General features: G+C 40.4%; 4 protein-coding genes across 4 annotated transcripts in view; 1 reads left to right on the top strand and 3 right to left on the bottom strand.

The window, feature by feature from the left end:
* Nucleotides 1-131: 131 nt before the first annotated feature.
* On the bottom strand, nucleotides 132-1,421 carry LOC310996334 (zona pellucida-like domain-containing protein 1; the record flags this gene model as incomplete). Its single annotated transcript, XM_083985710.1, has 4 exons — nucleotides 132-320; nucleotides 472-698; nucleotides 785-900; nucleotides 1,408-1,421. 4 exons carry the CDS (start codon nucleotides 1,419-1,421, stop codon nucleotides 132-134), a joined length of 546 nt encoding a protein of 181 aa, XP_083841836.1.
* Nucleotides 1,422-7,781: 6,360 nt separating this feature from the next.
* Nucleotides 7,782-12,407, top strand: hspa8b (heat shock protein family A (Hsp70) member 8b). Its single transcript, XM_083985491.1, has 9 exons — nucleotides 7,782-8,013; nucleotides 8,882-9,091; nucleotides 9,177-9,382; nucleotides 9,957-10,109; nucleotides 10,302-10,857; nucleotides 10,939-11,141; nucleotides 11,283-11,481; nucleotides 11,570-11,802; nucleotides 11,921-12,407. The coding sequence occupies exons 2-9, from the start codon at nucleotides 8,887-8,889 to the stop codon at nucleotides 12,104-12,106; spliced, it is 1,941 nt and encodes a 646-aa protein (XP_083841617.1). The 5' UTR covers nucleotides 7,782-8,013; nucleotides 8,882-8,886; the 3' UTR covers nucleotides 12,107-12,407.
* Nucleotides 12,408-13,178: 771 nt separating this feature from the next.
* On the bottom strand, nucleotides 13,179-14,477 carry lim2.3 (lens intrinsic membrane protein 2.3; the record flags this gene model as incomplete). Its single annotated transcript, XM_083985096.1, is given in 11 exon segments — nucleotides 13,179-13,222; nucleotides 13,225-13,239; nucleotides 13,358-13,384; nucleotides 13,387-13,455; nucleotides 13,458-13,479; nucleotides 13,481-13,491; nucleotides 13,573-13,618; nucleotides 13,620-13,718; nucleotides 13,720-13,724; nucleotides 14,302-14,377; nucleotides 14,379-14,477. Coding segments are annotated over 11 exon segments (513 nt in total).
* A 3,720-nt stretch (nucleotides 14,478-18,197) lies between these two features.
* LOC310996333 (roundabout homolog 2) overlaps nucleotides 18,198-27,371 on the bottom strand; it is a gene marked incomplete at both ends in the record, with an annotated part of 50,206 nt that continues 41,032 nt past the window's right edge. The window contains 9 exons of the mRNA XM_083985709.1: nucleotides 18,198-18,292; nucleotides 22,143-22,283; nucleotides 22,634-22,813; nucleotides 22,970-23,085; nucleotides 23,302-23,622; nucleotides 25,287-25,416; nucleotides 26,676-26,963; nucleotides 27,055-27,182; nucleotides 27,270-27,312. Coding sequence (XP_083841835.1) covers nucleotides 18,198-18,292; nucleotides 22,143-22,283; nucleotides 22,634-22,813; nucleotides 22,970-23,085; nucleotides 23,302-23,622; nucleotides 25,287-25,416; nucleotides 26,676-26,963; nucleotides 27,055-27,182; nucleotides 27,270-27,312 — 1,442 coding nt within the window. The remainder of the gene's footprint in view (nucleotides 18,293-22,142; nucleotides 22,284-22,633; nucleotides 22,814-22,969; nucleotides 23,086-23,301; nucleotides 23,623-25,286; nucleotides 25,417-26,675; nucleotides 26,964-27,054; nucleotides 27,183-27,269; nucleotides 27,313-27,371) is intronic.

The raw sequence follows: 27,371 nt of genomic DNA, 5'->3' as shown, positions 1-27,371 counted from the left end.
GTATGGCAAAATTCACTCCTGATCTGTAGTGAATGAAACAGAGTTCACATTTTGGCTTGGATGGGTAAACATGTAATTTAGTCTTAATCCACACACAGTACGGATGTTGTTTAGGGTGTCAGGTTGCATACTCACACGCCCAGTAAAGTATTGTTCAGGAGATACTGCATTGGGTAACGACAGGAGAATTTGTACAGGATCTGAGGGCGGTAGGTGATCATACCCGCAGAGGGATCTATGGAGGTGATAATGCCAGAAATGTTGACGAACTGGACATTTGAGAAGTCGGAAAACGCTCCACTCCCAACCTCAGTGATTATCTAGTGAAAAAGAAACACATATTTTGGTGAAAATAGTTAGTAATTCAATCTTGTCTCAATATTAAGTGTTTATACAGCTAAAGTAAAAGTCATTTTAAGGAGACAAGGTTGCTCAATTAAGGTATGAAAATAGAGCTATTATGAAGAATACCTTAAAGTCACTATTGCAGGCAGAGATAGCAGTTTGACTGATGGGGATTTTAAATTTCAAGATTGGTGGGTCAACGCTCCAGTCAGCAGTCCCAAAACACTCTTGGTTGTTTAACTCATTATTGAGGACCATGAGAGACTCATTGTAAAGAGCTTGGTACACTGGGCAAATGTAGATGTTCAGGTCCATATGCTCAGTGCCACAAATCACAGTAATGTCAGAGTTTTCTAGGAGAGAGAAAAGGGGAAGATATAAATCAAACTGCAAAACCTGTGAGGTAAATAAGTAAATTGTCAAAGAAAATGTCACACACCTGGGGGTCTGTTTGTATCACTGGTAATGCAACTGTCTGGTATTTGGGCCTCTGTCCTCAGAATTAGGCCAAGCTGGCACACAAGGATGACCAGCTTCATTGTTCTGAGTGCAGACCTGTGAGAAAACAGCAAAACAATGGCAACCAATGAACACACTCTTTTCCTCCAAGGGAAAGTGCTTTGAAAGACAACTTTTCCAAAAGACCTTTTTTTTTTTTTAATCTTCCCTTGTGAGAATGGGGCAATAGTTTACAAAGGCAATGGATAAACTTAAACCTCTTTATGCATCATATAGTAAGCACTTACTTGAAAGAAAACCAAAAAACATGCTTCTGCCTGGGTTCTGCCATATGTTATGCATAGTTATTTCATTTTTTTTTTAAAGTTTGTTTATGAAATAACTGATATGCTTACATTCAATTACACAGGTTTGCATAGAACATAAACATAATTGGATTTTTTTTTATGTCCGTGCAGTTAAGATAATCAAAATCTTTAATATTTAAAAATCTAAATATATTCTACAAAGAACAGTCATTTTCATACAGTATGTATACTATTAATAAATAATACCAAATGTTTTAAACTAGAAACAGCTAATAAAGTTATTGAAGTGACTCACCTGTAGGTCTTCATTTTGTGTCTTGCTTTTCGATCCCAGATCTCTCCATTTATACTGCCATCCCCCCAAGGGGCGTGTGAGGGAACATCTCAGACAATAGTGTAACATGAGTAAGGCTTTTAACATTTTCATGTTTTCTGTACTGTATTTTGTATTTTCATAACATTTAATGTAAAACTAACTTCAAACTATTAATGTTGCACCAGCTCATCTAATGTTGACATAACATGTTGATGTTTTTAGAGGTTTAATTTAAAATAGTGTCAACTCTCTGCCTCTGGACTTTTTTTCTTCCTGTTGTTGAGTAATGGTGTGTGTGATAATGATAATAACACCAAGTTATGCATGTTATATGCATCAAGGAATTTGTCAGGAAGCAAATGGCCTTAAACAATCAAAAGTAAAATCAAATGTAAAATGTAGCCTACTTAGTTGGTTCCCAACAATATGAAGATTTTTTGATTAGCATGTGCAATTATTTTTGTTTAAAGATATTCATCAATACAAATTCTGAAATCATTAACTACACTTTCTGGATTTAAATGCTAAGATATTTTCCTTCAGATTAGGCAAATATTAAGTTTCATAAAGATTCATAATATTCATCCTGTTGGTATTATTTGTTAGTCTTAATGTCTGTAGTTTAGTTTGTGTTATTAATGTGATGCTATTGATCTCAACAGTCAGACAGAAAACTATACATGATCTGGTAGCTGCAGCATCCTATTTAAGGATTTTGGTTTATCGATTGCGAGGTTATGTAATCTCTATAATTTTCTGTTGTGTGTAATAGCATCTTTAGCAGCAAGTTGTCTGACTTTGTCTCTTCTTGATGCTACTTTTACGGAAGTTAAACAAATACAGTAATCCATTAGCAACCATCTCACATTTGGTCTGGTATGAGGTATGAAAGCTTAATGGCTGAGAATAATGTTACACAACGGGAAAATACTTGAGTGTCATCCTGGGTGTTGCATAGAAAACCATGATGCGTATAAAACAGGTTTCAAGTAACACATTTTGATTGGACCATGAAGGACCATAAACACTGATCTGATCACAAGTTTTATCTTTTGAAATCTTAAAATTTGTTGTTAACAGATCTGTTTTTGTTATGGCCTCAGGCTGTAAACTGTAAAATTTCAGTGCTATTTTGTACAGTTTGCAAAGAGAAGACACACCTATCTGAGAGAAACTCAAAGTCTTTTGTGAAGCATCATGACACGGAAGGGCCTCCCGAGTAACTGGTCCCCAAAGAACACCACCACAATACACCATGAGGGTACAGCCTGAAAAAGGTGCCTGATGGATTACTTTAGACGTATTCGATGTCAAATGCCATTTTTAATCTCTTCTTTGTTGTCTAAATAGGCATTTGTCTGCAAGCCATGCCATCAGTGTTACCAGAGGCACATTTCCTCAAAACTTGGACCCACAAGCATGCTGGAGATCCCCCTGGGGAATTGCGAACACATTTAGGTCAGAACCCAAGATCAAAAGCACAAATTATCCGTATTAAAAGGGAGAGTAGCTCACAGAATACAGTTAATATTTGCTGCTGCAGGTTTTTCAAATACCCAGTTCCTAAAAATATAGTTCTTTGAAGAGTGGTGGCTTTCCTTAAACATGAAAACTGAGGCTTTTGATTCTGCCAGGGATGAAATTTCAGGATGAACTTAACCTAAAAACTAGACTGAGGCGTAGATATGCAGCATTAAATATTTTCATCAAAAGAGACCAAACATAGAATGACGCTGTATCGGTGATACTACTTAGATAGACTTGCCAAATAGCCTAAACATGTTCTGTGAGTTTTGTTGTGAGCCATAGATGCCACAGCCCAGTTTATCATTGGTAACCTACATCAGTGTCTTCCTTAACAGTTGTAAATGGTAAATGGACTTGCACTTATATAGCGCTTTTCTAGTCACTTGGATCACTCAAACTGCTTACACTGTCTACATGAGCTAAGCTAAACTAAGCTAAGCTTTACGAAGTTTAGTCAAAGATTTGGTTGCTGGCTGTGGTTTAAGAATATTTACTAAAAACATAAAAATGTTCCTGCTTGTTTATGCCCCACAGTTGTCACCCACACATTTTTGGGTGATCAGATTTTTAAATAATTGATTTGATTGATTTATTTAAACCCCTAAACATTTAGTCATCTTAGTCAACTTATTTGGAGGAAAGCTTTTCCATCCTTCATCATGCAGTATTGGTTTGTCTTTACATAAGTTACAAGTTTTGAATGTACAGTATATCAGCAGCAGGCTGAACAATGAACAGTTATACCGTCCTTAGTCTTTAAATAAGCAGTTCACAATGGATTTTGGTAGAAGAGTCCAAGAGTGGCTGATGCCAGCCATACCTAAGGATTTAACTCATGTGTCCAGGAATGTGATTCACAGGAATGTGAGGAATAATAGACTTCACCCCCTTTCAGTGGGAACAAAGGTGTGTAGTGATGTTTACATTGAAACAACAATTGCGTTCATGCGTCTCAGGGGACAAAACAAGTTTCTTGTCCATAGGGATGCAACACAGTAAACAAAGTTCAATGGTGCATCCACCAAAGGAACTCTTGGGAACTCTATGGTGAAAAATCCAGTTCATTCACAGCCTAAATTACATAACAGCCCATGTTTTTGTATAAAATAAAATAAAATAATAATTATGTCTTTTTTTAATGCCGCTCTAAGTCAAAATGGACTTGTCAGCATTTTATTTCAGCCTTAACATGCACAGACATGTAATAATCAGAGAATTGCTGCAAAAGTTGACAGGTAAGCATAGCTGGTAACTTGAGTGCCAAAATAAATCATGTCCAGTCTTGTCACTACACCGCACAGCTCATCTGCATTTAATTATTTAGAGTTCAAAAGCTGAAATATACTGAAATATACTACAAGTAGGTACAGTTTTTTTCTATATGTTACACATACTTGTAATTCTTTGTTATTTATTTACTGTATTTATTTTCTATATAACCATTTATTATGTATACTCTGGCACGGTGGTGTGGGCTCTGGGTTCAATTCCCAGGTCTGGAGTTTGGATGGATGGAGTTTGCATAATCTCTGTGCCTGTGTGGGTTCTCTTCACATTCTTCGGCCACCTCCCACAGTTAAAAGACACTGGTGACTCTAAAATACACCATAGGTGTGAATGTGAGTGCATTGTTTGTCTCTGTGTGTCGGCCCTGTGATTGACGGGCAACCTGTCCCGGGTGTACCCCACCCTCCCTATGTCAGTTGGGATTGAAGCTAGCCTCCCTTCATCCCTGCAGGAAAAGTCGTATAGACAATGTGTATCCATTGTATAATGAATGTTAGACCTATCTTATCTGATCCAATCCATCCTGTTTTCTTAGTTGCACTAGCTCAGGGTCAAATTGACTGTTAAGTGCTGAATTGTTTAGTTTAACCTGACAATAGATTTCTTTTGAAGGCCTATTGACTGTAATTAGACCACGCTCTGCTCCGAGTCACATTCTAAGACACCTGAGCTGAGCTGTCATCACATGTTGCAACAGCATCATAGGAGGAGCCTCTTCTTTTGAAAGGTTGCATGAGGACACAAGTTTTGTATCGACTGTAGTGTGTGTTATAAAACTTGATGATCTGTAACCCACTTTTAATTCCACACCCTGATCTCAGTTTCTATTATCACATAAATATTCGGTGTTGCCTAACAGACTGTGTATTTTACAGGTATTAACCTACATATCAGTGCCCTTCATGCTTCTAGAATGACTCTGGGCTTTCACCTGGCACGCATGGGTGTGATTTAATCGGCTCGGTCCTTCTGTCTGAGTCTGCTGGTGCTTTCACTGACTGCAAACTGTTATATAACACTTGAATTTGCCCTTTTCAGCGGTGGAGGAAAGCCTTGGATCCTTTATTCAAATAAAATGAACTGTGCCACATTGCAAAACATTGGCTGCTCCACTACTGATGCACTCATGCATTAAAGGTGTTCAGAACTGGCCGTTTGTCCTGTTTGTCTCGCCTCCTTCTACGAGTTGGCGCACAAGTTTACCTGAGTAAGGAAAACTAATTTGATTGGTCGTCATCGAGCGGGCAGGATATTTAATGTTTGGGGCGAGATCATAGACTGTAAAAAGAATGGACGTAGCACCCGTGACATCACCCATTGGTTTGGGGGAGTCTGTTTTGTGCTCCTACTACGGGCATTTGAACTGCACCATCTTGGATTTTAGTGGGAGTCTACTTTCCATATTTGGAGAGGTGCTGTAGTTTGCAGGCCAATAAGCCGCCCACTGAACTCGAAGCAACCAATTAACAGCCGATAACCTGTCACTCAACGTAACCACACTCCCATTTATGTACGAATTTGAAGCCTAAACAACACTAAAACGGTTGTGGTACAACCGCAGTGTTCACGGAGGTGGAAACTATCGGGCAATTTGTGTTGCAGCTCATACATGTAGGATCACATAAAAGTAAAAACAAAGGAAAACATAGGAACACAGGAAACATATAGTGACATAAACACACATCAGAATAAATAACAAAAGTATGTGCATTGGCTGTGGTCATATAAGAAATATAAAATATAAGATGTTATGGCACTAATTAATTTGAAAAAAAAAATCTCCAGGTCGTTATTCCATAGTAAGTAAGTAAAGTAAGTAAAATTTTATTTATATAGCACTTCTCACAGAGAAGACTCACAAAGTGCTTCACAGATACATAAAAAATACAAACATCATACCACTATTATACAAAATAAACAGCAACAAAGCAGCAGCATAATTGAAGAGACGTACAGCATCACAATACAATACCCCCAGGCTTATTGAAATGCCTGCCTGAACAAATACGTCTTTAACTGTTTTTTAAAAGTGTCGGCAGAAGAAGCGGCTCTTAACTCATAAGGGAGAGAGTTCCACCATGTTGGAGCAATGGACTGAAAAGCTCTATCACCTCTGGTTTTTAGTCTGCTGTGTGGAACCTGGAGTAGCAGGCTTCCAGCAGATCGCAATGACCTCACAGGGTGGTAAACAGAGAGGAGATCAGCTAGGTATGGGGGGGCTTGACTGTTGAGGGCTCTGTATGTAAGGGTGAGGATTTTGTATTGGATTCTGAAATGTACCGGGAGCCAGTGCAGGGTTGCTAAGACGGGAGTGATATGAGAAAATCTGTGGGTTCTGGACAGAAGTCGGGCGGCAGCGTTTTGAATTAATTGAAGGCGGTCTAGTGAGGCTTTATTGAGGCAGGTGAAGAGAGAGTTACAGTAATCTAAGCGTGAGGAGATGAAAGCATGGATGATCATTTCCAGTTCTGAGTATGACACAATTGACCTGAGTTTTGAAATATTTCTAAGGTGGAAAAAGCAAGACTGGGTTATATAAAAACTATAACCCAGTCTTGCTTTTTCCAAGACTGGGTTATATAAAAACTATAACCAAGTCTTGCTTTTTCCACCTTAGAAATATTTCAAAACTCAGGTCATAGCAATCTAACCCAATGTATGAATGCTGAGTCATGCCTCATGAAGCCGTTGTGAATGAATTATGAAAAAAGGTCTTATCTTAGGCACCCACCAGTCCAGTGTTACCCACTGGTAGATAAGAATAAAATAAAGTAATAGATACAAAGCAAAAACGAACATAACTCAATCAATTCAGCACACACACAGTGTCTGCTAGATGCTACACTTTAATCAAGTCTATCCCATATTTACCAAGATATAAAACAACAAGGTTCCTGTGTAGGGCCTAACATGCCCAGGTCAAACCTGAGTGGTCAAAGGTCTGCATACTGTTATGCCTTCCTTAAAGGTCACAGAGTTCACTCGCGGAAAATGGGCAAAGAAAAAGGAATGATGTCAAAGGAGATGCAATAACTTAAAGTAGGCTACACTTACCAAGGAAAATGACCAAAAGTGATGCAACGACTACCAAAAATGGATAAAACATGACTATCTGCCAAACAACAACAGACCCAAGACTACAATAGCTATGCCAAACAAGAACAGATGCAAAAACTACAAAGGAGAAAAGTAAACTTCCTAATAAGCCCAGTATGATGAAAAATGACCAACAACATCAGATGCAAAACAAACAGAAAGAGTTTTAAAAACACACAAAGTCAAAATGTGACATTAAAAACCACAAAATGTCGGAAAGAACATGGAAATGTCAGTCAGAGAGGGGTGGGGTGTGCAGCACTACACTCCTAGGACCCATTTTACTCCTCAAGTCCATCTACGCACATTTCTCCTGGTAGCGACTGCTGAGGAGGAGGAAATGCGCACGGACCGGATTTTTAATCGGAGGGAGCAGAGAGCGGAGCGGCAGAGGAGGCTGATGGGAGAAGAGGATTGGCCGGCCGCCTCGGCTCCATCACCGCTCCTCCCTTGTTCTGGAAAGTTCCGAGAGGGAATGTGAGCGACGAGCCGCTCCCACCGACACACAGCGACTGACAGCGGGGAGTCCGTAGCCGTCACACCGACACACACACACACACACACAGCTGGGAGAGTGGTACAGCGTCGCTCAGGGAGCAGCCAGCCAGCCGGTAGTAGGAGCAGCCTCTGTAACTTTAAACCGATATAACGACAGATTCAGTATTTATAACGGAGGTGAGTATAGCGAGGAGCTGTAACTTTTACCGCACAGAGGTTGTTTACTACTTGTTACTTTAACTACCACTAGTTATAACCGTCCATAAGCTTTAACCTTCTGCTGCACGTTATTTCAACTGGAGCTAAACGCATTATTACATTAATATCGATGTTGTTGTGAACTAACTTGACCTGTTAGCGTGTAAAATGTGATTTAAGCGAAAGTTAAATAGAGAACATGGCTAACGACAGGTATGCTGGTTCCTCTCTGCCAAGTCAAACTGAGCAGTTGATTCACAAAGTTGTTAATGTGCCATGTGAAGTGACGCACGTCTACAGAAGAGGTTTGATGGCGTCTTGAAAATCAGTGCGCAACCAGCTGCAGTCTGTGTCCTGTCCCCTTAGTGCAAATTAATATCAGCTGGTTTAGTCCTAATTGATCCTCATTGATGCCTATAAAAAGGTTTCTCACTACCAAGGTGTCATATGTCAAACCCAAAGATTCACCTTCCACTAACAAAGAGCACTGGAGGACGAGCATGAATCAGACCAGTGTATGCATCAGATCATATTATGGTGATCAGTTTATCACTGTAAACCTACTTCCTAGAAAAGGCCCCTCCCTCCCTGTTTTCTGTTGTTGCCATAATAAATGCAGGCGTTGCTAAGCTGTCAAAAGTTGGGAGGCTTAAAACAGGTGCTGTGGACCCTCACTTCACCGAGACAGTTTGTTTAGACTTCTGTTTGAACAGCACAGACTCTGATAATAGCCTCATTATCCCATAGTACAAATGTGCATCGCTGTAGTCACAGTGTTTAGGGAGAGTTTACACTTTCAGTTCAGTGCTGCTGTTTGATTAACTGCTGGTGATGTTCATTTTCTCAGGAACCATGTCTAAGGGACCTGCGGTTGGTATCGACCTGGGCACCACCTATTCCTGTGTCGGCGTGTTCCAGCACGGCAAAGTGGAAATCATTGCCAACGACCAGGGAAACAGGACCACGCCCAGTTATGTAGCCTTCACTGACACTGAGAGGCTGATTGGTGATGCAGCCAAGAATCAGGTGGCATTGAACCCCAGCAACACAGTATTTGGTATGACTTTCGTCTCTAGGTAATTGTAAATCTATCAGCATGGTTAGATGCTTGTAGTCATTCACTGCATGTTTTCGCTTCTTAGATGCGAAGCGTCTTATCGGACGTCGGTTTGACGATGGCGTCGTCCAGTCAGACATGAAACACTGGCCCTTTACAGTTATTAATGATGCTTCACGCCCCAAAGTACAAGTGGAGTACAAGGGTGAGACCAAGACCTTCTACCCAGAGGAGATCTCCTCCATGGTGCTGGTGAAAATGAAGGAGATCGCCGAGGCTTACCTTGGCAAGGTATGTACATCTGTGTCAACGTGTAGCTTTTTTAGATATATGTATTTTATTTGTGAGGTTTTTTTTCTTTTTTAACAAACAGACAAATCACACACACAGAAAAAGACGAAACAAAACAAACCAACAAAAAACAAATTGCCCATTTTAGCAGGTATGAGTCAACTAGGGAATATAACATCAGAATGTAAAGTTCCAAAGACCAACTAAGGGTATCTTTACCTGCAAGAGTAATTCATGGTTGCAAAACAAAACAAAACAGAACAGAACAAAATAAAACTGAAAAACAGAGAAAATAAATTGTAGGGGTGCAGTCCATCAACATAGTTCCAACTTGCATGTATATGTGTAAGCATAGATTTAACATAGTAACAACACTTCTATTTGGAGAAATTAATCAACGTGTAGCTCACATATGAGGTATCAGTCTGGGTTCAATGTCTCGTCTAGGACTCTACAACATATGAACTGGAGGGGCTGGTGATCGAATCACTGACATTCTTGAATAATACAGTATCTGTTCAAATGTTATGAATGTCCCGTTAAATGTTGTCACATGCAACTATCTTTTTTACAGACTGTGACCAATGCTGTTGTGACCGTGCCTGCCTACTTCAATGACTCTCAGCGCCAGGCTACCAAAGATGCCGGGACCATTTCTGGGCTCAACGTGCTCCGTATCATCAACGAGCCAACTGCTGCTGCTATTGCTTATGGCCTGGACAAAAAGGTAAAGTAACTCATAAGGTAAAACATTTGTTTTCAGGAGTTTTTTAGTAATATGTACTGTAGTTTTTTTGTCAGTGTTCATTTAATGAGTTGCATGTTACAATGTTGACAGTGCTGTGTGAAGTCTGAGAGGCAGATCTGTCAGATTTTTACTCTTGTCAAATAATTACAGTTCAAACATTTCAAATTTCAGGTTGGATCTGAAAGAAACGTCCTCATCTTTGATCTGGGCGGTGGCACGTTTGATGTCTCCATCTTGACCATTGAAGATGGCATCTTCGAGGTGAAGTCCACAGCAGGGGACACACACTTGGGAGGAGAAGACTTCGACAACCGTATGGTCAACCACTTCATCTCAGAGTTCAAACGCAAGTACAAGAAAGACATCAGCGACAACAAGAGGGCGGTGCGTCGTCTGCGCACGGCCTGCGAGAGGGCCAAGCGCACCCTGTCCTCCAGCACCCAGGCCAGCATCGAAATTGATTCCCTGTACGAGGGCGTTGACTTCTACACCTCGATCACCAGAGCCCGCTTTGAGGAGCTGAACGCAGACCTGTTCAGAGGAACCCTGGAGCCTGTGGAAAAGGCTCTCCGCGATGCCAAGATGGACAAGGCTCAGGTCCATGACATTGTCATGGTGGGAGGCTCTACTCGCATCCCCAAGATCCAGAAGCTCCTGCAGGACTTTTTCAACGGGAAGGACCTGAATAAGAGCATTAATCCAGATGAAGCAGTGGCCTACGGTGCAGGTGTGGTCCCCGTTTTGCCATAAATTATGGTTTCTAAATTTTATAAAAAGCTACACAATTAAACCTCCAATTGCTTTTCAGCTGTGCAGGCAGCCATCCTGTCAGGTGACAAATCTGAGAACGTGCAGGACCTGCTGCTGCTCGATGTGACCCCCTTGTCTCTGGGCATTGAGACTGCTGGAGGAGTCATGACCACCCTCATCAAGAGGAACACCACCATCCCCACAAAACAGACCCAGACCTTTACCACCTATTCAGACAACCAGCCTGGTGTGCTTATTCAAGTATGAACACCATTGTTTTGTTTTTTTTCTTCTGTATTTAGCCAAAAAGAACATTTACTACATTTATTAAATTATTTCAGTCTTGAATTTCAAACAAATCCTCAGTGATGCGTTGCCGTTGACCTGACATTATATCCACAGGTGTTTGAGGGTGAAAGGGCCATGACCAAAGACAACAACCTTCTGGGTAAATTTGAGCTGATTGGGATCCCCCCTGCTCCCCGAGGGGTTCCTCAGATTGAGGTGACATTCGATATCGACGCCAATGGCATCATGAATGTGTCTGCAGTCGACAAGAGCACTGGAAAGGAGAACAAGATCACAATCACTAACGACAAAGGTATCACAAAACCAAATCCCCGCATCTTGGACGAGAATTTAGTACCGTATTAGATTCATACGTTCGTTCATGCACCGCTGTCCCTCAGGTCGTCTCAGTAAGGAGGACATTGAGCGTATGGTCCAGGAAGCAGAGAAGTACAAGGCTGAGGACGATGTGCAGAGAGACAAGGTGGCTGCCAAGAACGGTCTGGAGTCGTACGCCTTCAACATGAAGTCTACCGTGGAGGACGAGAAGCTGAAGGACAAGATTAGTGACGAGGACAAACAGAAGATTCTGGACAAGTGTAATGAGGTCATCAGCTGGCTCGATAGAAACCAGGTATGGGTCAGAAGTAGAGTCAACTTTGTGAACTGTGACAGCTAAAGTGTTCAAAAATAATTCCCAGACTGGCATCAGATTAAAACTGAAACTCACCCTTGTTTCTTTCCTTTCTCAGTCTGCAGAAAAGGATGAGTTTGAGCACCAGCAGAAAGAGCTGGAGAAGCTGTGTAACCCCATCATGACCAAGCTGTACCAGAGCGCAGGAGGGATGCCAGGAGGGATGCCAGGTGGTTTCCCCGGAGCTGGTGGCGCTCCCGGAGGAGGAGCGTCCTCCGGCCCCACCATCGAGGAGGTTGACTAAACTAGAGGTTGACCAGACTCGCATGAGCTTGTTCTCTTTCTCTTTCTGAGGTTAGTGTGAGGGGTGATCTAAATTGTTATAAACAGGAACCATTAATCACACCTTTATGGAATCTCCAGTATCTGAAAATACTTTGATGACAGGCTTGAGGCGGCACTTTCACTGCAGCTTTTTTGGTTGGCACTTTTTCCAGGAGTCTGTGTTGCACTTTGTTCGAGTTTATGTTTGCATTACCACAGAGTGTTCTTTCTTATTGAGCTGATTTGGTGGACAAAATGGTGGGTGTTGCACAAACTTTGAAACTAAAGACTAAATAAAACCTTTTTGCACTGTGGACTCATACCTTATCTTTTCATCGCCTTACAGCAGCCACCTTTTACACTGCTGTTGGTTTTAGGTGAGAGGGGAGGAGAGATGAGAGAGTTAAAACAGTTACCTGAGCCTCCCCATGTTTATTTACACTTACCCTGAAAAGACACCAAAATTGAACATAAGATTTCTCATTTTCAATGAGAGTAGAATACACAGGTTTAAATGCATTTTTCATTTTTTTCACCACTTAATTGTGTCCTCACCAACTTCAGAAATCCAACCTTTACCCCTGTCTATAACATCTGCAACATTACTCCACCAACAGCAGGATTTTAAGCACTTTGTCATGTGATGGAGATCGTGTGGTGTTGTGTTCAGGGTCACATTGATGCTGTTATTGGAAATGTAGCATACATTCAATGATCTCATCATGTGTGCATCATCTAGTTTACTCTTGACTTCATAAAAACACCACCAGAAATAATCACATCTCCTTACCACACCTCTTACCAAAAAAATGTGACTTACACTAACAAATTCAGTTGCCGATGTCACGTAGGGCCATGTGAGGCCCAGAACTATGCTCAAATTTACAGACTTTTTTAATGAAGAGACAAAGTAGACAACAGAGGTGTTTTTCCTTATTTATTGCTTTATCATGAATATTTTGTTAATAGGAAGTGGTTGCAAAGTTTCATTGGTTCCTCTTGGTCGTATATTAAGGACCAGTGCAGGTGTGTTTGTGTTGAAGTCTGGCAGGTCAGCGTGAGTTAGAGTTTCTTGGGCATTCATGCATCCGGTAGCACACATGTAGAAGATTCCTAAAAGACAGTAAAATGATGATTAAGGAAAGAGGTACAACATGGACAACACCCATACAGTATGTCTTCCCAATCAATCGTTTACATGGTAGGGACGGATACTGTATACCAAACATACCTGAGAAGAATGTGAGCACCACTGCCACCAGCCCATTATATAGGACCAGGAGAATCGCCAGCTGCCATAGCGTTTACCATAGTAGTTGACCGTCACTCAGTGTAGACAGCCATGGCCAGCAACAACAAAGAAGCCTGCAAAAAAAAAAAAAACAAAGAACAAAATTGTGAGAATGAAATGATTAACATCTTAGGCTTGTGAGGTGAGGAACCTACAGGAGATGAAGAAGAGGATGCCAGCTGCAAATGTCTTGTCAAAACCCGTCGAAGGAGGAGTAGTGGATGAAGGCCATGACGCCGATCACAATGCCAATGAAACAAGCCAGCAGGGAAAGAATCATGAAGGCCCGGGTGGCATCCCAAGTACGCTGTGGGTGACCAGGACACAAGGAAGCTCTGAGATGTTCAGAAGTAGGGGCAGCACTAAAGCAGATGGGTCTTTGAGGGTTTGTTCATGTGATGTTTATTCATGCTTCTCCTCATCTAGGAGACGGCTCTAGTTTGCCCTCTAGTGTTTTGGAAATGGCTTAGTGGCCCTTTTTTTTTGCATTACACAAAAGAGAGATGAAATAAAACTTTGTGCATGACATATAGGATAGGAATTAAACGGGGATAGATTATAAGTGTTTTCCTATAGTCAATTTCTGTGTAAAAATCATTTTCTTTAATGCTGCATTTCCACAACATGTGTTTTTTTTCTTCGTTCTTTCTTCTTCTTTTTTTCTTTTTACCATTTCTTAGTAACATTACATGACAGTAACATAAATTTCCAACTTCTTCCTCGCACTTGAACGCCCCAAAGATCCCCCAAAGGGAAGTAACCCCAGTGCTGATCAGAGTTAGTTGCCGAGGTCACGGGCTGACTGTCAGCGACTCAATAAATATAAATGAGGATCTGCCTTCCTGCCTGCACACTTGCAGTGGCAATATGCAAACAAGCCTTACCAATGCTGTCTGTGTGTGTCATGCATTTCCCAGGCACACAGTACCGCCACAGGCCCTGGTGCATATAATTGCTGGAGGTGACGGTATTGCATCCAGTAGTCGTTTGCCGTGGAGACAATGAGGAGTATGTTCCCAACTCCGGCACAGAACAACCCACCTCCCATGAAGCTGTACATCTTGACAAAAAAACACTGACTGACAGAGAGAGAGAGAGAGAGAAAGCAATGCATTGCAGGTCAGGGCCCCATCACATTTGGCCCCAGCTGAACCAATTACAGTGGGTACTTCCTGTTACAGAGCTCAGCACCAGGCATGAATAAAACATCCGAAAACATGGACAGGATGCCACAAATGTTATGCTGAAGTGAGCCAGATCTGTGTATGGAAACATTTCTCATTAGCAGCCGGCTCCGTTTGACAAGTTGTTAACCTCTAACAACCTTCTCTTATGCTGACAAACTCTTTTCAAAACCCACAGATATTTATATTCAATTCTAATTAATAACAGGGTTTCTAAAAATACCCACATATGGCATGCTCTAGAGTGGGGGGGGCGGGGGGGGGGATGATGTTGAATGTGTGTAAGACAATGCACAACACCTGAGGTATATTTTTTCCAGCTAGAGTCAATGGTCTAAAAATATGGTGAATTGTTTTAGTATTATATGATAGAAAAATTTGGATGTTCACCCTTATTTTGAATTTTTTTCTATGCGAAGTCAGGGTTCAAGAGGTTAACTGTGCAATGTAAAAAAAATAACCACTGTCTATCTCTGTGAAATACACAATATCAAACAGGTCTGCACAAGACACTCCTCACATTATTTTTCATATTGTTGACATACCTTTATCTTTTTTCCCCCCTTCAGAAAAAGTCAGAGATTCCAATATTTCGGGTTTGTCAAAGCACAGAGGAGCCCAATATTGCCAAGGTAGCAGGAAAAGTTTTGTTTGTGCGTAGGAAACCATGCGAACAAACGGGCTGAACGAACAATGGGGCATGCTGACCACAACCAATCACAGAGGATGAGTTTTGTGTTTTAGGGAATCTGCTGAAAAATACAAACTGTTAAAGCGCTGTGCACATCTCAGAATACTGATGACAAGGGCTTTTAATTCAAAATGCTGCACAACCCACCCACAGTAAACTCACGGCCTGAAATAGGCTTACCCATAGTATTGTGGAAAAATTCATTTGACAGAGATTATTTGAATACTAAAATACTAAAACTGTTATTTTCTAATTATGTTTCAGTTGATGTGTTTCAGGTAAATCCTGCTTGTTATGCTGTCGGTAAAGCAACCATATTTTCAGTAAATAACCAGGACAATTATGCCTTTAATTACCAATCTCTGAACCACCGTTCATACATATTTATGAAATTTAAATTATTCAACGTGCTAATCAAGTAAAACCAACATTTCTGATTTTTTTTTCAGGCATTGTGTAGGAATGATGACGGATCTGCACTCACAGCAGTGTGCTTGTAATGTTTTTTTCCATCTTCTTAATAACTGTGAAAAGACAAATAATGGGTTGATCCATCAATTTTACATTTAGTCTCATATTTGTAAGCACCCATCATTTTTATTGCACAGCCAGAGGAAGAGTTAATGTAATAGATGAAAACAGCTCAGACACTTAAACACGTATCATGCTGAACTTGAACGCAGTCAAATACAGATGTGTCTCAGTTGCTTAATCACGACACTGGCCAAATCATACAAGAAACATGAAATCATTTGTCTGTATTCTCAATTAACGTTAACACAGTTAACAAGACATTGTGACAGAACAATACATACAGACAAAAATTAAATACAGTATATCGAACTTAACAAAAATGATAACTAAATGTAAACAGATTATTATATGAAGATTGGAAGATAGAGCAATGTATTTTCTTGTTATGAATTGTAGACAGTTGTGTTACACGTTTTGGCAAACAGAAACTCATTTAACAGAAGTGAGATAAAAAAAAAAAAGTGTATGCAGTCTGTTGAGAAGTGTGTAGCAGTAAGGTTTTTGTTACTTTCACAAGGTCCTCTGACACTTTTAGACCAGTGCTTAAAAAGATCTTTATCTTTACTATTATCTAAGTCTCTGTGTTCAGATTGTGTGTTGACATGTGTTTATGTTTGGTCTTTTCTTGTTCACAGCACAGGTTTCATGTCACAGAATTTCTTGTAGCTGAGTCACAGTCTTGTACATGCTTGTTTACTGTCACACCATCAAGGTTAACTGCAGCTATTATTGCTGTTAGTTTTATATTGTCGTGTTCCAGGGATACAATATTTATGGCAATCCATGCGAGAATTTTAAAGCTATAAAGCTACACAAGTGAAATCTTCAGCTTGTCCTGTGAGGGCAGAGGTCTTGGTTGGGGAAATGATTTATTTATCCCTGCTTTACTGGGACGCTTTGCACTTGAACACAACAGGAATGGTTTGTGTTGTGTGATCTGTGTTTTAACCTGCTCTGTCAGTCAAACTGTCCGGTGTGACATCATTAACCTAATCAAGGAAGCTGACCAACAGCTGCACACCTACTGTAGTCTTTTCATGCTGTTCTAAAGCATTGATTGAAAACCACTAAATAAGGTAAATGGAGTCACAGCCAACATGCCTGGTTCAATTATGACCACTAGGTGGCGCCTTTTAATTAGTCTTCAGTTGAAAGGGAGGAAAACCATTGGATTTACTCTCAGTACAGAATAGATTTTTTGTGCCCAGTGGGGCAAAAAATAACAATTATTTTTACTCATTCATGTTGATTATGGATTTTATTCAAACAGAATAGTTATCTGTATGTTTTTATCTCACACCCCATGTTCTGGGGGGGCATTACTGCATTCTTCTACTGATGAAAAATGCAGTGGTTGAATTAAACGATTTTTTTCACTGCATCATACAGTATATAAATTAATCATATTTTGGATTTGTTCATTTTTGCCTGTAAAATCAGAACTGTTTGCATTTTGACCTTTCAGACATGTAAAGTAAAGCCCTACCCATAATATCATCTTTTCTAAAAAGCAGTTTAGCTACTCAACCATCTCCCCATTACCTCTTTGCAGCTGGATGGAAGTCACTCTTGTGGAAGACTTTTTTCATTTAGTTCATCATATTATTCATCGTATTATGCAAATTTTGTTGTGGGAAAACTTCAAAATTAAAATGAAACATAAAAAGAGGGAAATCCAAGGCACTCTTCTTTAAATGTGTAAAAAGCCTTTATTCAAAAATGGCTGTTTGATATAGAAAAGGTTAAAACACCTACCAGGTGATTCCAATCATCCTATATAAGGAGCATCACTGTAGAGGGTTACATTTTGAAGAAAGCTTTTGTGCTGAAACGCGTGGGCTGTAACCCACTTTCATCATGTTTTAACCTTTTCTATGCTAAACAGCCATTTTTGAATAAAGGCTTTTCACACATTTAAAGAAGAGTGCCTTGGATTTCCCTTTTTTTGACGTCTATATTCCCACCGAAGAGCACCTTCGTCACATGATTAGATTAATCTTCTGAGCACTCTGGACTTTGTTTTTGTCTTAAAAATGAAACATGTTTGCAGACTGACACACTGATAATGGATTGTTTAACTGGGCGGTGGGGTGGGGTGCAATTTCTAGATATATTTTTGAAAAACATGTCAGACCAAAATAATCATTCACTGTAATATGAATATAATTCTGCCCAACACGAGAAAAAACAAACAAACCAACAAGAAATCCTGTGTTGATCCAGTGGAGTATATTTGTTGACACCTCTGAAGCGGCCTCGTAGCTGTGGCTGGTTGAGCTGAGTGTGGGTGTAAACCTCAGAGACCTTAATCCACACTACAGGCCTGGAAGCATAAAATTGTAGAAACTCTCTAAATTGCATCGGATCACCATTATCCTCCTGGCATGGTGGGTCCCAGTGGGTGTTTGCCAGTGGCAGTGGAGTCCAACTGACTCTCCACACCGGGCACATCCAGCAGATCAAGGCCTAGACATGAAAACATCTAAAGTCTGCAAAAAGTTGGAGTTGTACGGTGAGATGAAGGTTCCCTCCTCTCATTAAGACACATCTACAAACAGGCCTTCTCACAGCACTGCTTGAAGAAACCAGCACATCATGCTCGGTATCTTGTATCAGAGAAGTCATTTCACTGGAAACATGAGACAACAAACTCTGACTTCATTCATCCCTCAGGGACGTTTGGCTCTGACGGGAAAATTTGAGCTCAGTTTTCTTCTTGTTGTTGTCCACTTAGTCTGTGTCTTCTGTCAATATACCTCTGTCTTGGAGACACAACCAAAATATGTCTTTGTCTACTGGCTGCTGATCTTTGATCTCATTGCAAATAATGTTTGCAAATATGTAGTACTTGAAACAATCTTGAGATAAATGACACAATTATTCTATTTTACATAATAAATATGATTTAAGCTCATGCTAGCAGCAGGTTCTTTGTTATTGCCAAGCTTTATGTTAAAAGATTATGTTAGTGAGCTATGTAGGCCTACAATATGCAAATGATGCAAAACTTGAAATACAAATGATCGCAAATATTGTAAATTTAAATAGGCCTAATCTTAAAATAAATGGCCTATAATTCTACACTATTTACTTTACATGATAATATGACTAAACTACTGTATATGACTGACTATACTAGCAATTGGTAGTTTATGGATAACGTTAGCATGCTAATGCTCACACTAGCAGTACCAGGTAAAATTTGTAACATGTTCACCAAATTAATTTATTGTGGTAACATGTTAACATTTGATAAATACACCAGCTGATGGAGTTGGGTTTTGTTTGAGAACATTTTGACTGGTGTGTAGCCTACTGTGTCGTCCTCATTTTGGGATTGGATTTAATAGCCCACCGTAGTTTTATTTTCAACTTGGATAAGATAAAGATGTGGATACATTTCACATGTATGGGCTTCACAAGAGCCCTGTGTATTTTACATTATCACAGTCAGGAAGCCATTAGGAAGCAGTGTTTTCAAGTGGTTCATCAATGTCTCCTTATGAGCTTACCTATAACTCTGAGCTGACTGAATGTGTGTAGCAAAGGCTTTTGCTGGCCTCTACAAAAGGGTAGGAGACATTGTAAAAATACTACTGTAAATCAGGAAGGAAATTAAGAAATGATGTGCAAAATTAGTTAGAGAGCATGACAATTTTTTTTCCCTCAGTGATACTGTAGTGTAGATCACAGCTACCTGGTGGCAGTAGATGAAAAACTGAAGATGATGAAGATCATTTTAATACAGAATGTGTGAACTAAATTTCATGCTTATCTAACCAGTGATTTTTGAGAGATGTCCGTCCATCCTCATGGAATATTCATTATAATTCACACAGACGTGTTTTTCTACCAAATGTTTTATTGGTCATTTTAAAAAGCTTGACAGCACTGGTGATCTACAAGGATACCACAGTACACAGCCACACAGATGAGAGATAAAAACAGTAATACACACAAACACAACACACACACACACACGCACACACACACGCACACTCAGACTAATGTGATAAGTTATTGACACATTTCCTACTCATATTTTTCCAGTTTGTTTTTAAACACACACACACACACCACCATGGTCTCATGGTCAGGAATAAACAGAAGATACATTCAATAATCTGCTGTATAATGATGTAATGGTTATATTTACTTCCCATTTCCTAAAAATACAGTAACCCCTCCCCCCAGAATCAATTTTTGTAATATATCTGATCACATCTCTTTTTTTGGATAAAAAAAAGATGTATATTTATGTGAAGGAGGGGTTGAAGAGGATCAGAAAACATTAAGAGGAAATCATTCAAATAAAATAAAAATATACAAATGATGAGTGAAAAGGCAGATGGCAAGCCACGACGCTTTCCCTTTTGTCTTCAGTTTTTCATAAGATACCATGGCAACGGAGTGATGGTTTGCAAACACAGGAAATCAAAGAGTAAAGAGGAGCTCAGCTTCCGTCTACATGAGGTTCTGGAAAGAAAGAAAGAAAGACAGCACAGACAGTAATGAAACAGGTGCAGAGGTCTGAAACACAGCTTAGCTACAGAAACATGGAGGTTGTTTACCAGCACCACCGATGCTAGACTTCTGTTTAGGTTGGCTGATCACAATATCAACATTTCTATTCATATACACACATTGAAAAACGTTTATGGTAACTTTTTTATTTCATGGGTTCAATTTACTCCCACGTTTGTTGCAGAGAACAACATGGTTGTTGTTATTACTTGTTGAATAGAGAGTGATCTCTCAGTGCACTTCCACTTATTTATTGCCATCCCTCAAGGCTTTAATGTAAGTTCATCTGGATGTCAATAAGCTCAACAAAGCTCATTCTGTAAATAGTATCTATATAGTTCTTTGAAAGAATTAGACCAGTGAAATAAAGTGTTATCACATTTCTTTTTCTTTTTTTTCAGTACCTGCATTAAAAAAACCTTGAACGGAAACACTGGTAATTGGAAAGGACAGTTGGCATAATAATAAAAGTGAAATGTGACAGTGTGAATACATTTCATATGAATAAGAGATGAAGGCATCAGATATATCTGGAGCGGTGGGGAGACTTCTTCAGATTAATCCATAAAACAAACAAAAATGTCACATTTCCATCATGTTTTCCACATTGTTTTGTCCGTGTGAGATTTTGACTGGCTCTGTTTTAATTATGTAACGTCTTTGTGTCCTCCTCCTCTGAGACTGTTTAATGGCACCGGACTAGAGAATTAGCACCACAGGCTTTTTTTTATCTCCATGAACCTGCTCCCTGTATTCACTTAACAGCAGTGGACTGAAACATGGATTCATTTGCATTTTTCCTTTGGCAATTCAATCAGTCAAAATTTAAGAGATAAATTTGGACTCATGTGTTGCTTCTATTCAATTTCCTGTTATTTATCAGCTGAGATATACTGCAGGCCAAAACCGATATCCAGTGCAGAAGAGTAAAAACTGTCTGATAATATTGGAGTGATAATATTACGGTGCTAAAATATAGGTCAGGCTCTAAAGCAGCAGAGAAGTAATCCTACTTCCCTGTGTAGCTGAGATTATTCTGGCAAATCTAATTCATAAATATAAAATTCAAGAGCTCTTTCTAAATCTAAATCATGCTATTGTGCTGTGTGGTGAAATCTTACCTAACCCCCAGCATCATAAAACACAGGTAAAGTGAGAAATATAAATAAAACTAAAAAACTGAAGCATCATTTTTAAAATGAGCTTCACAGTGATAGTGAACACACTAAATAGTTGGATGGATGAAAAGCTGATCTGTGGTTTCTACCGACATCTTCTCAGTAGAAATCTCTTTTTCTCAGCTCATTACATCACCAGGCTCCTTGAAATCAAGCTCATTTCTGCTTCTTCCTCCTCCTGTCACTGGGCAAACCTCAAACAATTTCACCTTCTTCCAAGCATAGAGCAAGTGAGCTAAATTTTGGGTGTAGTACAGCTTTGTTTTAATGATTTATTTTGTCTTAATATATTAAAGATTACATGCTTTTTTGAAAAATGCTACTCTTCTGTGTGTGTATACTCTGTATTTCCCTACACATGAAAACTTGATGAGTTTTGAATAGCAGCCCAAATAATAATTTTGCTCGTTCCTACTTTGTGTCAGCTCAGAGACGGTTAGAAACTTTTCTTGAGTCTCTATGTGAAATAACTACATCCTGGCTCTTGTCCAAACGTGATGGAAAACCTTTCACTGTCTCAATGAAGCTGACAAGCTGCTGAAACCGCTCTCGGTTTATTGATGAACTGTCTGTGACCCGCACTATGCAGACAGTGTCTATTCAACTCTTCCTACTGTATATGTCTAGACAAACCTCATCTCTCCTGCAGCCGGCAGCGGAGGGTCGCGGAAACACTCCTCCGCCCAGGGAGCCGTAACCTGACATCTGGGCAGTGGGCAGGAGGCCGGACTGTCCATATGGGATTACAGTCTCATCTGCAGACGACAAACAAATCAGTCAAAGTTACAGCTGTATTTATATAGGTTAAATCCTAAGTGATGCAGCAGACTGAAAATAGACCTCCTGCCACTAAAAGCAGAGCCACTACTACACGATAATACGTTTCATACACTGGTGGCATTTGGTTCTTTCTAAGCTCGGAGGGATTTATATAAAGCATCACAATAATATTAATACACATCTATTTGGGACCCAGCTGTTGAGGCAAAGATGGCATGTGCTGCGAGAGAGAAATTGTTCTTTTTTCACAGATTATCTTGTTTTTTTTGTCGTTGACAGATTCTGAATGATGTTACAAAGATGAACGGCCACATGTCGTACTAACCCTGCGATAACCACTTGGTAGCTCCTCTCTTCTGGGGTGAGATGTGTTCTCCCCTCTTCTGAAGCGTAGGTGAGTCGCTGCCCTCTTTGCTTTCGCTGTCCGTTCGGCTGCGGGTCAAAACATTCGCCCAGAGCTGCAGGGAGTCATCTGTAGAAGGAGGGGCCGGTGGAGGGGGGAGATCTGCATATGATTGATAATTGATGAGCAATATCAACACAGAAAGAAATGCTACAGTAAAAGGAGGAATTTGGCAGTTTTGCTACGAGTTACATGAAAAGATTGATTCCTCTGACGTTACCTACAAACAGATATTCTATATATTTAATTTTTTCATACCTGCTTGGCTGTGCAGCTCTCGCTTGAGTTGTCCCTCCTTGGGCGTTTTCTTCTTACTCCTGGATCTGTGTGCCTGGGCTGCAGGGCTCGACTCGCCAGCTGGGGAGAAGATTGCCCTGACAAGGAAGCACACTGATGTCATCCCGAGGACACTTAGAGAGAACGAAGGCGCACTGAGCTGCACTTTGAATAAATGAGACATGATTCTGGTGTACAAATACTTTCTGTGAGGTAACATCATAAACTAAATTATACATGACACCGTGTGGGTTTTGCGGCGCCTCACGGGAAGCAATTTCCAAAAGATGTGACGCATCAGATTGAGTTCAAACTGACCTTTGTCAAGAGTTTCCCCCTTGAAATTGTCGGCCCACTGGCTGGTGTGGTACATCTCGCTGGCATCCCGGGCCTTTGTGTTGGTAAACAGATTCGGGTTTGACTGGGAGACCTGGGAGCTCAAGTGGTGACGGGCCAAGAGGTCAAAGTGCTGTAGCCGTGGGCTTTCGGTGGGCTTGTGTGTGTCTCGCTGGGAGGAGGCCATCAGTGTTGCTAGATCTGGTTTGGGGGGCACACTGGAGAGTTCCTCCCTGGATGCATCCATCAGGTAGGTTCTAGCGGGCAGCGGAGGACACCAGTCGTCATCCTCCTCAGAGCTAGAGGACGAACAGTGAGGGGCAGCAGCATGAGAGTGCGTCTGACAAAAACGAACCAACTGGCAAGCAACCAGCAGCAATTCAAACAGAAACGTCTGTCTGACAGCTCTCCTGGAAACGTGTAACGAGGAACAGCTCTTATGGAGTGAAATAATTGATATGAAAGAACTACTGGTTCCCAAGGTCCATGAAAGATCTTTAGGAAACTGGTTGGTTTGAGCAAGAACGGTTCACGCCCAGGCTGTAATTGTTTACTAATGTATCCCCCTCCCCCTGAACTTCACCCTCACCCCCTTTTTTTTTCTTCTCTTCTTTTCCACTAAATTCATGTATTTATTGTATATATATTGACATGGACAGGATACATAAAATCCAGCAATACATAAAACCCTGATGTTGAGGAATTTATGCATCTGTTTCTTGCTTTCAATGCTGTATCTGGAGATCTATACCAAACATGCTAAATGTGACACAACACAATCTTTAGTTATTAGTGTGGTATTTTCATGTACACTATATATATATATATATATATATATATATATATATATATATATACACCGTATGTTTGTTTGTTTTTTGTTTCCTTCTTTCTTTTTTTCTCCTTTTTTCCTGCTTTCATTTTTATTCTATGAAAATGGGAAATGGTATGGTAGCTAACCTGATTTTGACTTGTCAGGCCTGTATCATCTATGACTCTCTGCCTGCCAATAAAAGTTTAAATGACAAAAAAAAGAGTCTTAACAGCTCTGTGTGGTACTTCAGCACAGCTACAACACTAATATCGGCATGCTAACACACTCACAATGTCAGTGCTAACAAGCTCATATTTAGCAGCTATCTTAATTTGAGTTATCATGCTAATATTTGTAAATTAGCACCGAAAACTGCACCGTTATGTCAATTTGTTTGATGGTGTTGACAAACTTAAACTGACATTGACAGCGGTGCTAAATAGGTGTTAAACAGGTGCTAAACAGGGCTATAAATTGGCCCCCCAAATTTCCAATAGATGTTGAGGCGTATCACTAAACAAAAATTAGAAAATACAAACGTTGAGAGACAAAGCAACACTACAATCCACAGAGACATACCTAACGTGGCTAAAAATATTAAATATGATTAAAAAAAACACACATAGCAGGCAGGGGATGAGAACCACCTCTGTGCTTGCTGTTGTCACATCAGTGCTGTCGGAGCTAATTTAATGATGGACGTGTCATTGAAAATGGAAAAGTACTAATCCAGACTGTCAGATGGTAGCTAATGTTATCACAAACGACACGGCACAGTCAGAACAGCCCTCCGATCTCCCCCTGTTATGTCCACAATCTAATCTGTCAGAACCGGTTAGAGGAGACGCTCTCCTCCGCTACCCCCCGAGCCCAATCAACTCAGGGCCTGCGGACGCAACTGCTGTTAATTTGAAAACTCACCAGACTCAAAACTTCATTCAAGTTTTGTTTGACAGCCTTGGTAGAGTTACAGGGCAGGTTTGATATCCATCTTCCTTAACTCTCTCTGTCATGTAGGTGAAATCAGAGGTCTTGGTGCTAATAATAAACTGACTGAAAGAGTATTAGGGAGTACAAAAGGCTCTCGGAGGAGGAGAAAAGGGTCCTTGATGTAGAACTTAGACTGTCGTGACTCGTGACAAGCCTCACCTGTGCTGCTCCTCTCCTCTGTCCGTCTTTGTATGGCCCTTGTCTTTGGCAGGAAGAGGAAGGGACAGAACATCCACCCAGGTAAGAGGAGTCGACTTGGATCCAGTGGATTTCTGCTTCACCAGTTTGTCTAAAACAACAAAGCACAGTGTGTCATTTAGTGAAGTAGGGGTTTTTTTTGTCTCCATCCTGAACCCTGATCTTGAAACTGCTGGTTGATTTAAATAATTAATGTGCTCAATTTAATACAGGCTTTTAAAGCCCCTCTCCTCCCTGGTTTATCTATAAGTGTCTGAATGATGTTTCTTTTTAGTCAGTAAAAAAGAAACATTTTTTCATCTTCAAGTGGCACCTTAATGTTCCTAGAATAACGGCAAGTGAAACTGATGGAGCACTTAGTCTTTCAACCCCTTTAGATTACCATTCACGGTAGGCTACCCTCAGAACAGGGTAATGTTAGGTATAGGGACAAGACTGAGAAGAAAACCCAAATTAATGTAGAATGACAAACATAAATGGGCATTATAAAGAATAAAATTAGATAAATACTTTTTTTTTTTTACATCGATTGATGCCATGCACTTACTCTTAACAATATGTGACGAATTACAGTTTATTTTAAAACAGAGACCACGATAACTCTTAATCAATCATCTTTAACTCCAACATTATCACATTTCATTACACTGTGAGAGCAGCTGGAGGTTTTGATCTTCATCTTCCGATACATCGTGGGTTTGAGTTTCTGCTCATTCATCCTCTCTTCCATTCAGTCCAGTACATTGCACATGCATGCTCTAATTCTGCTGTTATTTTAGAGCCTGCAAATCCCACCCACCCGCCTTTCCCGCCTGCACGATCACCTGACCTGCCCCTCATCCCCAGTCACATGTTCACCTGTTTCCCATTTGCTCATTCTCTCCCTGCTGGTCTGTTTCCAGTTGTTCTCTGCCAGACAGTCTTTCTGCCATGTGCCTGTGCTTTGTCTGGTTGTTTTGGATCTCGCAGCAGTTTTCTGTTAATTGCACAAATCTGCTGCCATCATTTTTAACATGTTACCTGTGTCCTCTTAAATTAAGCAGAGTGTTTTACTTTATCTGTATCTTCTTCCCATTCTTTTATCTGATATGATATAAATTGTGTGTGTGTGTGTGTGTGTGCCTGTGCCTGTATTATGTTAGGATTTGTGGTGTCTTAATGTGAAGTATAACATAAACACATAAACGCAAGGCTTTATAAACACATAAAGCCTTTGTGTTGAGGACCATGGTCTGTATAAGGTAGATATAAAAGGTAACCAGGTAACCATGACAACAATACTCGTATATGCTCCAACTGTATAAATGTCCTTGTCAATAAAAAGGCACTACAAGGGAAGGGAAGCCTTACCGTTGCTTTTCTTGGTATAATGGAGCTTGGCATACTCAGAGCCAGACTGGCCGGACTGGATGGTCCACTGGTCCAGGTCCTGCTCCAGTCCCACAAGTCCACTGTTGGACAGCACTGGGTTGCTGCTGTACGGGTCTGGACCCTGGTTGTAGGAGGTGCTGGAGTAGGTGTCGTAGTACGCGAGCAGGTCGTCTTCAACAGCTGTGTTGATGGTGCTGTAGATGGGACTGTCGTTGGACGCCGTGCTGCGTTTCTCAGACTGGGTCGGGTAGTTCCTGATACCAACTGCTGAATAGCAAAAGACTGTTACTTTATCATTCAGAATTATAGTATAATCTGCTATTTCACTCTTACAGTACTGTTAAGGTTTTGCTCTTACTGTTATAATATCTGTCTGAGTCAGAGCAGCAGTTAGCTGAGTCTTTGTTGTTATGAGTGAGGTTCGGAGTGGGCCAAGAGTCAGCCAACCAGGGGTAGTTTCCCATATTTGATCCCAACAAACCAGGCCTGGAGAGGGAGGGGAGATTATATCAGTACTTTTGACGTTAAACACACAGTGGCAACTTCAAAGCAGCAAAAGTGGCTTCATCTTACCCTCCATTTATGATCCCAGATCCTTCACTGTGAGCAAAGCCAACTGGAAGAAGAAGAATTTACATAAAATCACGTTTTAGAACAAAAAAGATACAAATTTAA

This window comes from Trachurus trachurus (genome assembly GCF_905171665.1).
Source record: "Trachurus trachurus genome assembly, chromosome: 13".
Classification (NCBI taxonomy): Eukaryota; Metazoa; Chordata; class Actinopteri; order Carangiformes; family Carangidae; genus Trachurus; species Trachurus trachurus.
The sequence above is the reverse complement of the archived record's forward strand: the minus strand, read 5'-3'. Positions and strand labels throughout refer to the sequence as shown.